The sequence below is a fragment of the Geotrypetes seraphini genome, chromosome 2 (genome assembly GCF_902459505.1).
Source record: "Geotrypetes seraphini chromosome 2, aGeoSer1.1, whole genome shotgun sequence".
Classification (NCBI taxonomy): Eukaryota; Metazoa; Chordata; class Amphibia; order Gymnophiona; family Dermophiidae; genus Geotrypetes; species Geotrypetes seraphini.
Window position 1 is genome coordinate 501460527 of NC_047085.1, and position 13610 is coordinate 501474136.

At 42.5% G+C, this 13610-nt stretch overlaps 1 protein-coding gene across 1 annotated transcript in view; it reads right to left on the reverse strand.

Annotated features, from left to right (window-relative positions):
* Positions 1-8137: 8137 nt before the first annotated feature.
* The window catches only part of LOC117354492 (zinc finger protein 34-like), a 31313-nt gene continuing 25840 nt past the window's right edge, over positions 8138-13610 (reverse strand). The window contains exon 4 of the mRNA XM_033932134.1: positions 8138-10616. Coding sequence (XP_033788025.1) covers positions 9799-10616 — 818 coding nt within the window. The 3' untranslated portion in view covers positions 8138-9798. The remainder of the gene's footprint in view (positions 10617-13610) is intronic.

Consider the following 13610-nt stretch of genomic DNA (forward strand, 5'->3'; position numbering starts at 1 on the left):
TCATCAGGACGACTGAAAAAAACTCTGGAAACGGTAGAAACATGGATGACCAACCACAAACTGAAACTGAACACGGATAAAACCAAATTCCTGCTGCTAGAAAAAGACAAAGAACCTACCTTAACTGATCTGATGACAAATGCAATCACATACCCAATACAGCCAGCACTCAAAATCCTGGGAGTAACGATAGACAGGAGATGCACAATGCAGACTCATACTAACAAAACCATCCAAAAAGCCTTCTACACCATGCGCAACCTGCGAAAAATAAGAAAATTCTTTGACAAAATACAATACAGGATCTTAGTCCAATCACTTGTACTAGGACTTGTAGACTACTGCAACAGCCTTTATCTACCCTGCCCCGCTTACATGACCAAACAATTACAGACAGTACAGAACACAGCACTCAGACTTATCCACTCGCTAGGAAAATACGATCACATCACTAATGCCTATCTCGACTCACACTGGCTACCGATACAAGCAAGAACTCAATTCAAACTATACTGTCTATTATTCAAAGCACTAAACGGAACAGCACCTCTCTACCTAAACAGCCGCCTAATCCGAAACCTCTCAACTAGAGTAAGGAGAACCCAGACCCCATTCACCTACCCCTCACTCAAAGGCACAAAACGCAAAAAGCTATATGACAACCTACTTGCTACACAGGCCGCAAAAATTGACCCCATCATATCCAAGCTGCTGACCACAACTACGGACTACAAAGCGTTTCGAAAAGCTATAAAAACTATACTATTCAAAAAACATATCCCAATATTATAATCTACCCTCATCTTCTCACCCTTCATAACATCCTGCAACTCACACCCAACTGCAATTTCGTCCCCATAGGCAACATCTAATCTAGTTGCAACGGGCAATAAGCCAACTCATATCCAGAAACACTATTTCCCCAAATACCGAAAAATCAGATATAACAACCTAGGAACAGACGATTTTTTGGTAACATAAGATTATGCTTTGTAATATTATGTAATGTAACATAAGGTTATGCTTTGTAATATAACATAAGGTTATGCTTTGTAATATTATGTAATGTAAGTTATGCAATGTACTGGAAAAATAAGGTAAAATAACACAAAGTAACCCTACGTAAAGTCTTGTAAAGTTATGTAAGATAAATTATGTAAACTTAATGCAAGTTATGCAAGCACGGTAAGGATAATGTAAAGTAACGCAAAGTAACTCCACGTAAAGTTATGTAAAGTTATGTACGAAAAGTTATGTAAAGTTAGGTATGCAAAGTTTGTAAAGTTATACAAATAATTGTATTGTCATCGCCTGGAAATGACCAGCCATCTTCTAATGTAATCCGCTTAGAACCGCAAGGCACAAGCGGAATAGAAATCACTAATGTAATGTAATGTAATATATGCAAAATATAAATTGGTGGGCTTCCCAAAGCCCTGCCAGCTGAAGATCTCTTCATCTAGGAAGGAAGGGGGGATTTGTTCAGACAGGATCAGATTAATCAATAGGCCAAATAGTTACGTGCCTAGGGCCCAACACTGTGAGGGGGCCTGCTGAAGGAGGGCAAAGAGAGAGACCCTTTTCTTTTTTTAAACATGCAGGTCTGGGGGGGAGGGGCTGATGATGTAATACCGGGGTATGGAGCTTTAAATTGAGCCACAGGACTTGAGGGATACATTTGTTTTGCTGTTTTCTCAGGCATTGCGTAAATATTGTATTTGTACGAAAACTTAACCTGTCATAAAAGGCACGATCAAGAAATCCGAAAATAGGAGCTTGGATGAGCCGAACAAGCCAAGTTCTGTCCCTGCACTCTTCTCCCAACCCCGCTGTTGACTCTGCGTGGGATCAAAATTTGCCAGGATCGTGGTTATTCCGTTCTGCTACACCGGCTCACTCCATATTTGGCTCAGCTAAGGGTCAGCTGCACCCAATTGGCTCCGAAGGAATTCTCGCCGCTCTCTTTCGCAGCCAATCTCTTGAATTCGAGTGCTTCCTCTTCCGTCTTCCTATCGCGCACACACAGCCAATCAGCTGAGCCTAGCCCTCCACCTCCAGCAGTCCAGCTGCCAGTAGAGGGAGAGAGGAGCTCGCAGGGGGTGGAGCTAAACCTCTGCCTTTGTACTGTCAGTCACCCAAGTCTTCCATGAAGGTAATAAAAGGATTTTTATCCTTCTCAAGTTTATTTATACTTTCCCTTCCTTATGTCATACTTAGGGTTACCATATTTGTGAAGACAAGAAAAAAAAAAGACAGACGACACATAACCACGCCCATATTCATCCACAGCCCCACCCACACCACCAATTTCTTGGTCCCCTTCCCATCCTCTGTACCCTTTAGTGCTCTCTCTCCTTTCCTCCAATCTACCTCCCCCACTGGTGCCTCTCTCTCTCCTTCTAACCCCCCCTCTCCTGTGGGTGCTTCTTTCTCTTTCTCCTCTTTCAACTCCTCCCCGCCCCTCTCTCTCTCTTCTCCTGCTGTTTCTGTCTCTCCCCTCTCATCCAGCACTACCCTACTCCATGCTCTTTTCTCCAGCACTCTCTCCTTTCTATAATGCTTCTCCAGCCCTCCTTCCTCCCTCCATACTGTTTCTCCAGCCACCCCTCCCTTCCTCGCACTTTCTATACTGTATCTCTCTTCCTCCCTCCGTGCTGTTTCTCCAACCCCCTCCCCTCCCTCCTGCGACACTGGTTCACCTCACACCCTCTCTAGCTTTTGACTCCCCCACCTTTCTCCTCCCCAGACCCAGCCGCTGTAATTGAATGTTCAGGCAGCCAGCGGCCTGCCCCGGAAGCCGCCTTCTATATGGGAACAGGAAGTCGCTGTAGAGAGGCGGTTTCCGGGGCAGGCCGGTGGTAGTAGGCTTACCTCGTTGCTGCTACCGGCTGCCCAAGGATTCAGTTACAGAGGCCCACGGAGGAGTCGGGAGAGCCGGCTAAACCTGGACAGACCCCCATTTTTTATAAACCATCTATGCACCAGGACAGTCCTTCTGCCCCTAACCTAATCGGGGAGTTGGGGTGCCGCGGGGCAGGAGGGCTTGGGCTCCCTCCTGCACCGAACGTAATCGTGGGTGCCGCGGGGCAGGAAGGCTTGGGCTTCCTCCTGCCCTGATCGTTGTGGGGGGGGGGGGGTGGATTGCGGCAGGGGAGATGAGCCATCTCTCCTGCTGGGATCATTGTTGTAGGGGGTAGGCAGGTTGCTGGGGCCGCTGAGCTGATCGCAGCAGCCACGATCAGCTAAGCGGCCCCTTTTCGGCACTTATACCTGTTTTGACTTGGTCTAAGTCAAAATGTATAAGTGCCAACTAGGCAACCTGTCAAAATTTTTGGTTATACGTGTTGTACGCCTAGGTGTAGGTCGACCTACCTCCCGCCCACCGCCCGCCCTTTCCCCTCCTCTAAAAACGCCTCTTTTCTCTCTGTGCATTTAGAGGCAGGGGAAAGGCATAAGCTGGTTTTAGTTACGTTTAAAACCAGCTTTGATTATGGGTACTTGGACGATCAGGCTTTTTGATCATACAAGTACCCATTTAGGCCACTTTTTAGACTTTTTTTTATTATGAGCCCCTTAGCCTATAATCATAAAGTTCTATGACCTCACAATGTAGGTGTAAAGAGCCTTAGCCAATAGGGAGAGGAGGAGATAGTGGATGCTGCGAATGGAGAGACTGGATGGGACATTTGGTCTTTATCTGCCATCATATTTCTATAACCATAAAGCTCTATGACCTCACAATGCAAGTGTTGAGCCTTAGCTTAAAACAATAATGCTCTATGATATATTTATGCAAGTGTAAAGAGCCTTGGCCTATAGGGAAAGGAGGAGATAGTGGATGCTGCAGATGGGCCATTTGGCCTTTATCTGCCATCCTTGTTTCTATCCAGCAGAGATTGTCTATTACATATTTAATGCACAGTGCTGCGTATGTATGGCAGTGCTAGGGAAATTATAAGTAGTAGTAGTAGACTGGAGAACTAAAAACGCAAATGCATTTCCTGTTGGACTGTGAAAAATATACAAAGACATCAGAGATACACATTTCCCAAAACTAACAGAGAAAATCAAAGATCTCCCATAAAAGAATGAGCAGGAAAATCTCTTTATGGTGAGATGAGAAACAGCAGCTACAGCGACAAAATGAGACATGTAACCCAACCATGGAGAATATGTACCAGCGAAAGTAAACACCAAAAAGTCCAACAGGACAGAGAACCCACGGGTATAAAACAGTACAAAAGGAAGTGGGAAAGGACAATGAGCACTCCACTGAAGATCACTGATGTAAAACCAACTTGTTTATTTCATAAAAGGACACAAGCAGAAGCTGTGGATCCGACACAGCACTGTGTTTCGGCTTCTGAGGAACGCCTGCATCATGGGTCACTAAAAATGGAACCAAACCTGTGGCGTATATGTTCACAGATGACAGGTCTGGGATAAAACCAAAGCTCGGTCCAACTAACATGCCAGAGTAACCAAAATCACTGAAAAGCTTTTCAGTGTTCTTCAGTGGAGTGCTTATTGTCCGTTCCCACTTCCTTTTGTACTGAATATGTACCAGCAGCAGAAAATGGGAATTATCATCCTTTCTGGACCCTGTATCTTTATCTTGTTAGTCTTAATATTTTCTAAATTCTTAATCAATTTGGGAGTGATTTTCAAAAGTTTTGTCCATATGTAATGCCCATAAAAGTCTCCTATAAAATTGTACAATAGTATATGCGCATTGATGAGATGCTACATATGTACTGTATATATTTGAATATAAGTTGATTTATGGGCTAAAAAAAGGCGCCAAAATGGGGGTCTTGGCTTATATTTGGGTCAGCAACTACCCGCTCCCCTCCCAGATCTGTTGCAGTAAGACCTGATAGTCAGCGGTGGGCCGGGACAGGAAGGACCCCTCTCATCTCCTGTCCTGGCTAACTGTGACAACGTTTACCTCCCCAGCATACCTTTCAGTTTCCTGGTGGTCCAGCAGTGAACTGAGGCTGGAGCGATCTTTCAGCGCTCCTGCCCCTTGCAGTTCCACTCCCAGAATGGCTGACATAAGTGACCACGGGAACTCAAGAGGTTACCACGAGGGAGCGAATTTGCAAGAGGCAGGAGCGCAGAACGAACTTAAAACCAGCTATGCTATCTGCTTTTACCACAACCTCTGGCAATGCACTCCAGAGCTTAACTATTCTCTGAGTGAAAAATATTTCCTCCAATTGGTTTTAAAAGTATTTCCCTGTAACTTCATCGAGTGTCCCCTAGTCTTTGTAATTTTTGACGGAGTGAAAAATCGATCCACTTGTACCCGTTCTATTCCACTCAGGATTTTGTAGACATCAATAATATCTCCCCTCAGTCTTCTCTTTTCCAAGCTGAAGAGCCCTAACCTTTTTAGTCTTTCCTCATACGAGAGGAGTTCCATCCCCTTTTAGCTGAAACACTGTCAGTGTCAAGTTTACGCCAATTGCTTTGACACCTACATTTGCTGTCATCAATAAAGACTGTTTTGGTTGATCTGGACTTTGGCTGTGGACATCTGTGCCTAATGACTCTAATATAGACCCTTCAGGCACTCCACTACTGACCCTTGTCTTGGAAAATGTATAATTTAGTTTTACTCTCTGTTTCCTGTCTTTTTAGCCAGCTTGCAATCCACAGTAGGACACTGTTTCTATCCCATGACTTTAATTTTTTGAGGAGTCTCTAGTAAGTGATTTTGTCAAAGGCCTTCTGAAAATCCAAATACATTATATCAGCTGGCTTATTTTTTTTTTTTTTAAGCTATAAATAAACTTATGGATAAATGTAATAAACTGGTAAACCCCTGTTGACTGATTATTCCCATTAAGCTATATCTCTCTCAATGGTCCTTAACAGTATAGTTTCTATTTTTTTTGTTTAGCATTGACCTGGATCATCCTGGAACTCTTTAAAAAATTTGTATCATGATGCTCATTCTCCAGTCCTGTAGCTGTCTTTAAATGATAGATTACATATTGTTAGTAAGTGGCTTGCCTCAGTTCCCTGCCCTGCTTCTTGCTAAATTGTTGCCAGAGAATGTGGTATAATCAGTTAGCTTAGCGGGGTTTAAAAACAGTTTGGATAATTTCCTAAAAGAGAAATCCATAGGCCATTAGAGAGATGGCTTGGGGAAATCCACTGCTTTTTCTTAGGATAAGCAGCATAAAATCTGTTGTACAACAGCTATGTACTTGGGACCTGGGTTGGCCACTGTTGGAAATAGGTGCTGGGCTTGATGGACCTTCGGTCTGTCCCAATATGGCATTTCTTATGGCATTCTGTTTGCAGCATCCTATCACTTTATTCTTCATATTTTATATAGTCTTATGCACTCCTCTACCCATCTATTGTGTCTTATGGTAGATTTATTTTGACAAATTTTGGATCTGGTTTAATTTAGGCCTCTTACCCACACTGGTCTGACCACAGAGGATCTGCACCAGCTCCAACTGATTCAGAATGCTGCAGTAAGACCAATAGGAAGTTGTAAGTGACGTGACCACATCACACCATTTTTGCAAAAACTTCACTGGCTACTAGTATAATACAGAGCTAAATTTAAAATTCTATGTCTAATCTTTAAGGCCCTCCAAGGAAATGGCCCAGAGCACCTGAAGAACAGGATCTCCCTCTACACACCTTCAAGGTCACTAGGGTTCTCCCAAGGAATACCCCTAACCGCACCCTCTCTGAAGGACATCACACGATGTGATACCCACCAGCAAGCTTTCTCCAGAGTAGCCCCCACACTCTTGGATGCACTCCCTGAAAGGCTTCGCTTAACACAAGACTATCTCTACTTCAGGAAACAGGTGAAAGCTTTAATGGAATAACTACCATATTTTCACGCATATAACGCGCACGTTATACACGATTTTTACAAACCGTGCATAACCGTGCGCGTTATACGTGTGAGCGCATTTTACAACTTTTTTTTTTTCAATCCGATCCGGCATCCCCCCTGCGAACCGGCATCCTTCCCCCCGCGATCCTACATCCCCCCCCCCCAGCACCGCAAAACATCTCTTACCCGATTGGGCACCAGCACAAATGCACAGGATGTGCCAGTGCCAGTGCCCGAAGATCCTCCCTTGTTGGGTTGGGCTGGGCGGTGGGTGCGAGAGAGATCCTCCTTCTTCTTGCGCCGGGCTGGACTAGGCTTTGAGCATTTGCGCATGCTCAAAGCCTTCGGGTCTCACTCTCACCGGCTGCACATACAAGCAAGACATGTTTATCCACTCCTACCCTGGCTAAGATAACTTTCAAGCACCATTCTGATCTCATATGCAACTTTCTTCAAATTAATCCCCTTATTTTCTGACTGAGGGTTCTGGCCAGGGCTCCTGGGCTTTAATGGACCATTGATCTGACCCAGTAAGAACATATTGGGTCAGACCAATGGTCCATCTAGCCCAGTTTTCTGTTTCCACAGTGGCCAATCTAGGTCACAAGTATCTGACAGAAACCCAAACATTAGCAAAATTCCATGCTACCAATCCAGGGCAAGGAGTGGCTTCCCTTATGTCTGTCTCAATAGACTATGGACTTTTCCTCCAGTAACGTACACAAACCTTTCTTAAACCCAGCTATTCTAATTGCTGTTACTTCCAGGGCTGTGGAGTTGGTAGATAAATCCTTCGACTCCGACTCCCCAATTTCTGGTACCCACGACTCCGACTCCAGGTACCCAAAATGTCTGTGACTCCACAGCCCTGGTTACCACATCATCTAGCAACAAGTTCCAGAGCTTAACTATTCTTTGAGTGAAAAAATATTTCCTATTTCCTCCCTGCATGCAGCTGTGTGCCACAAAAATAAATGTCTTTAGTCTTTTCTATCTATATACTCCTTCTTTGTTTGCACCTTATGCTGTCTATTAAAATGTTTTATCACTATTTGTGTTGACATTGTAATGTAGCATACTATGCCATACTTTGTATTGTAATCTGAATATCTTTACTCCTGTAATTGTTTATTGCTTATGTTTGACTTATTCTTGCTGTACATTGCCTTGAGTGAATTCTTTCAAAAAGTTGGTAAATGAATCCTAATTAATTATAATGTCCTCCCTAGAAGTTGAATAATTTTCCAATTGTATACCACTTAGGTAATATTTTGTAGGCAGCATTTCAAATAAAATAAACCATAAAACAACCGTAAACTATAGCAATTTCACATTTTAACTTTCAGAACTCTGGGGTCGATACCATCTGGTCCTGAGCTTTGCTCCTTCTTACAATGGTTAAGTAAAGTTATTCCTAAAATGTTAACAGAGTATGTTAGTAGAATTGGCCCCATGTCTCTGACTTACAGAGGTAGGTTCCAATGTTCCCTCTAAAGACTGAGTTCATATGAGCAAAAAAATATATATATATTTTTGTGAAGAAAGGACTGAGTTGATGTGAGGAAATATTTTCTGTTACATTACACCAGAGAAAGAGAAAGCAATGTGTGTCCATTTATGCCATGCAAAATATAAAGATAGCAGATGTAAATTGCTAAAAATTGACCTATTCCAACCACTACTACATTACAAATCGAAAAATGCAAATAAAATAAAAAATGATACAATTTTATTGGACTAAATTTATTTTTCAATTAGCTTTCAGAAGCCAAAACCTCCTTACTCAGGTTAGGACAGTATACTGCTATTATGGTATCTTGTTCTGACCTGAGAAAGGAGGTTTTGATCTCTATAGTTAGTCAAAAAAGTATTAATCCAATAAGATAGCACCTTATTTCCATTTTCTATTTTTACTTACTTGTATTAACATTTATTAACATGGCTACCATACTACTTTACTTAAATTAAAAATAAAATTATTTTTTTCTACATTTGTTGTCTGGCTATTTACTTTTTTCAGCTGTATTGGTGGTTTTTGCTTTCCTCATCTTGCCAGGATTTCCTACCCATTTGTCAGATTTTTCTATTCCTTTTCTTTTCAGCTTTCTGCCTCTGTCCAGATTTAATTTTTTCTTACTATCCAATCCTCAATTTCCCTTTTTTATTGTGTCTACCCACAGCTTGCCACCTCTTTCACTCACCCTGGCTCTCTTGTTTCACGTTCTCTTATTCTCTAATTCTCTCCTCTCTCCCCCTCTTTCATCCAGGGTCTGCCTTCTCTATGCTTCCATCCAGTGTCTGCCCCCTCTTTCCTCTCCACTTCCAGCATGTGCCCTCTCTCGTCTCCCCATATCTATCCAGCATGTGCCCCTCTGCCCTTTCCACTTCCATCCAATGTGCCCCCTATCCTCCCCATTTCCTTCCAGCATGTGCCCCCCTGCCTCATCCTTTGAACCCTGACATCCATTCCATTACCACTATAAACAACTCTGGCACTTCTTCATGCCTGCCTCCCATGGGTCGAAAAGCACCTCTTCATATCGCAGTGCAGTTGGAAGTTCTTTTTAAACAAGCTGGTTATGCCCAATATGATTGGAACCATTCCTGGAACTCAGGTATTGTAACACCTTTACTGAAGCTCATGCAAACTGTTCAGAATTGACTCCCCTGTCATTAGTAGCATTATACAAGCTTCCAAAAAACAATAAACTATTTCTGTAGCATTCCACCACATGCTATTGGCCCCTGATTGCCTTGAATGGTAGTGTTAATGCTCCCTTTCTCCATACATTGTATGGAATAAATCACTTCCTATTAACACTGATGGTAAAGAAAAAAACCCCCACAGGAATGGCTTGTTAATACAACATCCCATTTCCTAGCTTAACCTTTATATTAGTTGGAATAGGAATGTCCCAAGGAGAGCAGTCTTATTTCAATTGCTGAAAAGCTATTTCTCGGGTGTGAACTGCCTGGTGTTGTACCAATGACCCCTTCCTACTGAAACCGTCTCCACATTTAGAACACGTAAAAGGCATCTCTCTAGGGGGTCTTTTGGAGGCCTGTAATTCTCCCTGCTGGCTAATGGATTTCTCATAAGCTATACATTTAGGTGGTCTCTCTTCTTTATGAGACCTCTGCTGTGGATATGGAGTAACAAGATGTCTCGTGTGTATCTCTTCTTGGGGTAATGTCTTCAGTGGGGTGGGTTTTACATGTACCATGCCAGGTATCTCTCGAGTGTGAACCCTCTGATGTTGTACTAATGATCCCTTCCTAGTGAACACATCCCCACACTTCGAACATCTGAAAGGCTCTCCTGTGTGGGTTCTTTCACGTTCTTCTGATTTTCCCTTATGATGATTGAAGGTTTTAGCATATTCCGGACACCTAGATGGTTTCTTTTCATTCCCATACTTCTCATATGATCTCAGAGTTATAGGGTCCTCGAGGAATATCCTGCACACATCACATAAACATTTTTGTTCTGGCTTCTGGTTTCTCTGCTCATCCTCTGTGCATGAGATTTCGCTGCCGCTTTGCTCACGCAGAATAGAATTCTCTGCTGAGTCTCTAGTTGAACTTCTTTGCTGCTTTTCTGAGATGCGTCGTGCCCTGAATTTTCTTCCCTTATTAGAACACAAAGAAGTCTCCCCATCATTTCTTTCCAACAACATCTTGTACCCTTCACAATTGCTAAGCTCCCGGTGATACGTCTCTGCATTTTCATTTTGGGGTTCATCGGTTTCTGATAAGGTAAGAAAGGAAAGATATATGTTAGACAAACAAGCAGCAAAATTTGAAACCATTCTTCCAAGACTGCCTATAGGTGGTTGGGATTGTGTCAATTTGCCGGCTGCCTGATTTGCGATGTCAGGGGTGGAACCTGGAGGGCAGGTATGGTCTGGCCACCCTTATTGGACAGAATACCCCATTGCCCCAGGTACATTAGAGAGAGTGTGAGCCCACCGGGACAGATAGGGAAAAATGCTTAAGTACCTGAATGATTTATAATCCACACAGAATTGTAGAATATGTGGAATATAAATAAATAAATTGAAAAAAAACCAAACACTGTGCAGGCCTTTATCTGCCATCATTTATGTTATTAAGTAATTTCAAAAACTTCCATCAGTTGATGGTAGTGCTCTCTGCATAAATTTTTTTAAAAAATAAAAGAATATAGGACATTTATATAAAACATATACAGCTGTACACCAGCTAGGACCCTGAGTACATAAGAACATAAGAATTGGCGCTGCTGGGTCAGACCAGTGGTCCATCGTGCCCAGCAGTCCACTTCCACGGCGGCCCCTAGGTCAAAGACCATTGCCCTAACTGAGACTAGCCCTACCTGCGTACGTTCCGGTTCAGTAGGAACTGGTCCAACTTTGTCTTGAATCCCTGGAGGGTGCTTTCCCCTATAACAGACTCCGGAAGAGCGTTTCAGTTTTTCACCACTCTCTGGGTGAAGAAGAACTTCCTTACGTTTGTATGAATCTATCCCCTTTTAACTTTAGAGATTGCCCTCTCGTTTTCCCTACCTTGGAGAGGGTGAACAATCTGTCTTTATCTGCTAAGTCTATTCCCTTCAGTATTTTGAATGTTTCGAACATGTCCCCTCTCAATCTCCTCTTTTCAAGGGAGAAGAGGCCCATTTTCTCCAATCTCTCACTGTACGGCAGTATTAGTTCTTTTAACTCTTTATTTTGGTTGCTTTCTTTTAAATTTCTCGCTGGGCCAACAAACCGCTGTGGTTACACGTTCTTTTTCAATATTGTCTTTGCATACCAGCCTGCTAATCCAACTGGTTCGCAAACTCGATCTGTCTTCTTAGACTGGGCTATGGGGCTGCTGTTGCCCCCTTCACGGAGACTCTATTGCCAATCCCTTCTGGCTGGCTCGGCCTTGCAAACTTTCTGTAGCCCTCTTTTCTACTATTTCTCCCACTTAGCCACGGGCTCATCTTCAATGTAATGCTCGTCTTTATGCCTTGTGCTTGGATTGCCAATTGTCTGGCTTTTGTTCAAAAGACTATCGCATTCATGTCCGGAGGGTAGAATTATTAGGGCTGTATGAGCGATTAAACTTTTAAAATCACACGATTAACTGCATGACCCAAATGTAAAAGAGTTGAAAGAAATTTAGCATGTACAGCCTTTCTAAAATCTGGTGCTTTTATAATCATCTTCTCTTCCCATCTTCTCCCTTCTTTCCCCTTTCCTTTCTCCCCACGGGCACTATCTCCTCCTGGCTCCCTTCTCTTCCGGTGGCATAATAAGGGGGTGGTGGTCCGCCCCGGGCGCCATCTTGGTGGGGGTACCGGAACCCATCCTCCTCTCCATCCCTCCCCCACTACTGCACCCCTTCCCTTCCCCCTTACCACTTTAACGTTTCTGGTGCTTGCACCAGCGTCTGCTCTTTCTCGTACGTCACTTCCTGGACCCGCACCTAGGAAGTGATGTCAGAGGAAGGGCCGACGCTGGCATGAGCAGCAGGTTGGGGGGAGGGGGGGTCGCTGCTCGTGCCAGAAACATTAAGGAGGTACGAGGAACAGGAATGGGCATATGTAGGGTTACCCGATGTCCAGACTGCCCCGAACATGTTCTCCTTTTGAATCGCTGCCTGAATCCTTACGGCAGGCTTTGTATCTGGCAGTGATCAAGTCCAAGTTAAAAGCCCACCTCTCTGAGACTGCTTTCAGCTCCTAACTCTTCTCACCTTGGGTTCTGCATCCCCCAACCCTCTATCCAGACGGTACAAAGATAATCCTATAAGATCATCCCTTAAGACTCTCACTAGAACCCCAAATTAGGTGGACCCTCAGAGATGCCACCGTTATACTCAATTATAGTTTCACAGTATATGGCTTTAAGCATCAGGTCCTCATCAGGTCCAATGTTTACCAGTATTACAAATAAATTCAGTGAACCAGCATTTCTCAACGATGTTTAAAATATATAGATATCTTAAACATCTTAATATCTAAATATCTTAAACATCTTAATATCTAGATATCTTATACATCTTAATATCTAAATATCTTAAAACATCTTAATATCTAGATATCTTATACATCTTAATATCTAGATATCTTAAAACATCTTAATACATCTTAAACATCTTAATATATCTTATACATCTTAATATCTAAATATCTTAAAACATCTTAATATCTAGATATCTTATACATCTTAATATCTAGATATCTTAAAACATCTTAATACATCTTAAACATCTTAATATATCTTATACATCTTAATATCTAAATATCTTAAAACATCTTAATATCTAGATATCTTATACATCTTAATATCTAGATATCTTAAAACATCTTAATATATCTTAAACATCTTAATATATCTTATACATCTTAATATCTAGATATCTTAAAACATCTTAATATCTAGATATCTTATACATCTTAATATCTAGATATCTTAAAACATCTTAATATATCTTAAACATCTTAATATATCTTATACATCTTAATATCTAAATATCTTAAAACATCTTAATATCTAAATATCTTAAACATCTTTGAGAAATGCTGGTTCACTGAATTTATTTGTAATACAATGGTACCTCGGTTTACGAGTGCACCGGTTTGCGAGTGTTTTGCAAGACGAGCAAAACATTCGCAAAATCGGCGCCTCGGAAACCGAGCGCGCTTCGATTTGCGAGCGCCCCCCCTGCGAACCGGCACCTTCCCCCCCGTGATCCGGCACCCCCCCCCGCCGCC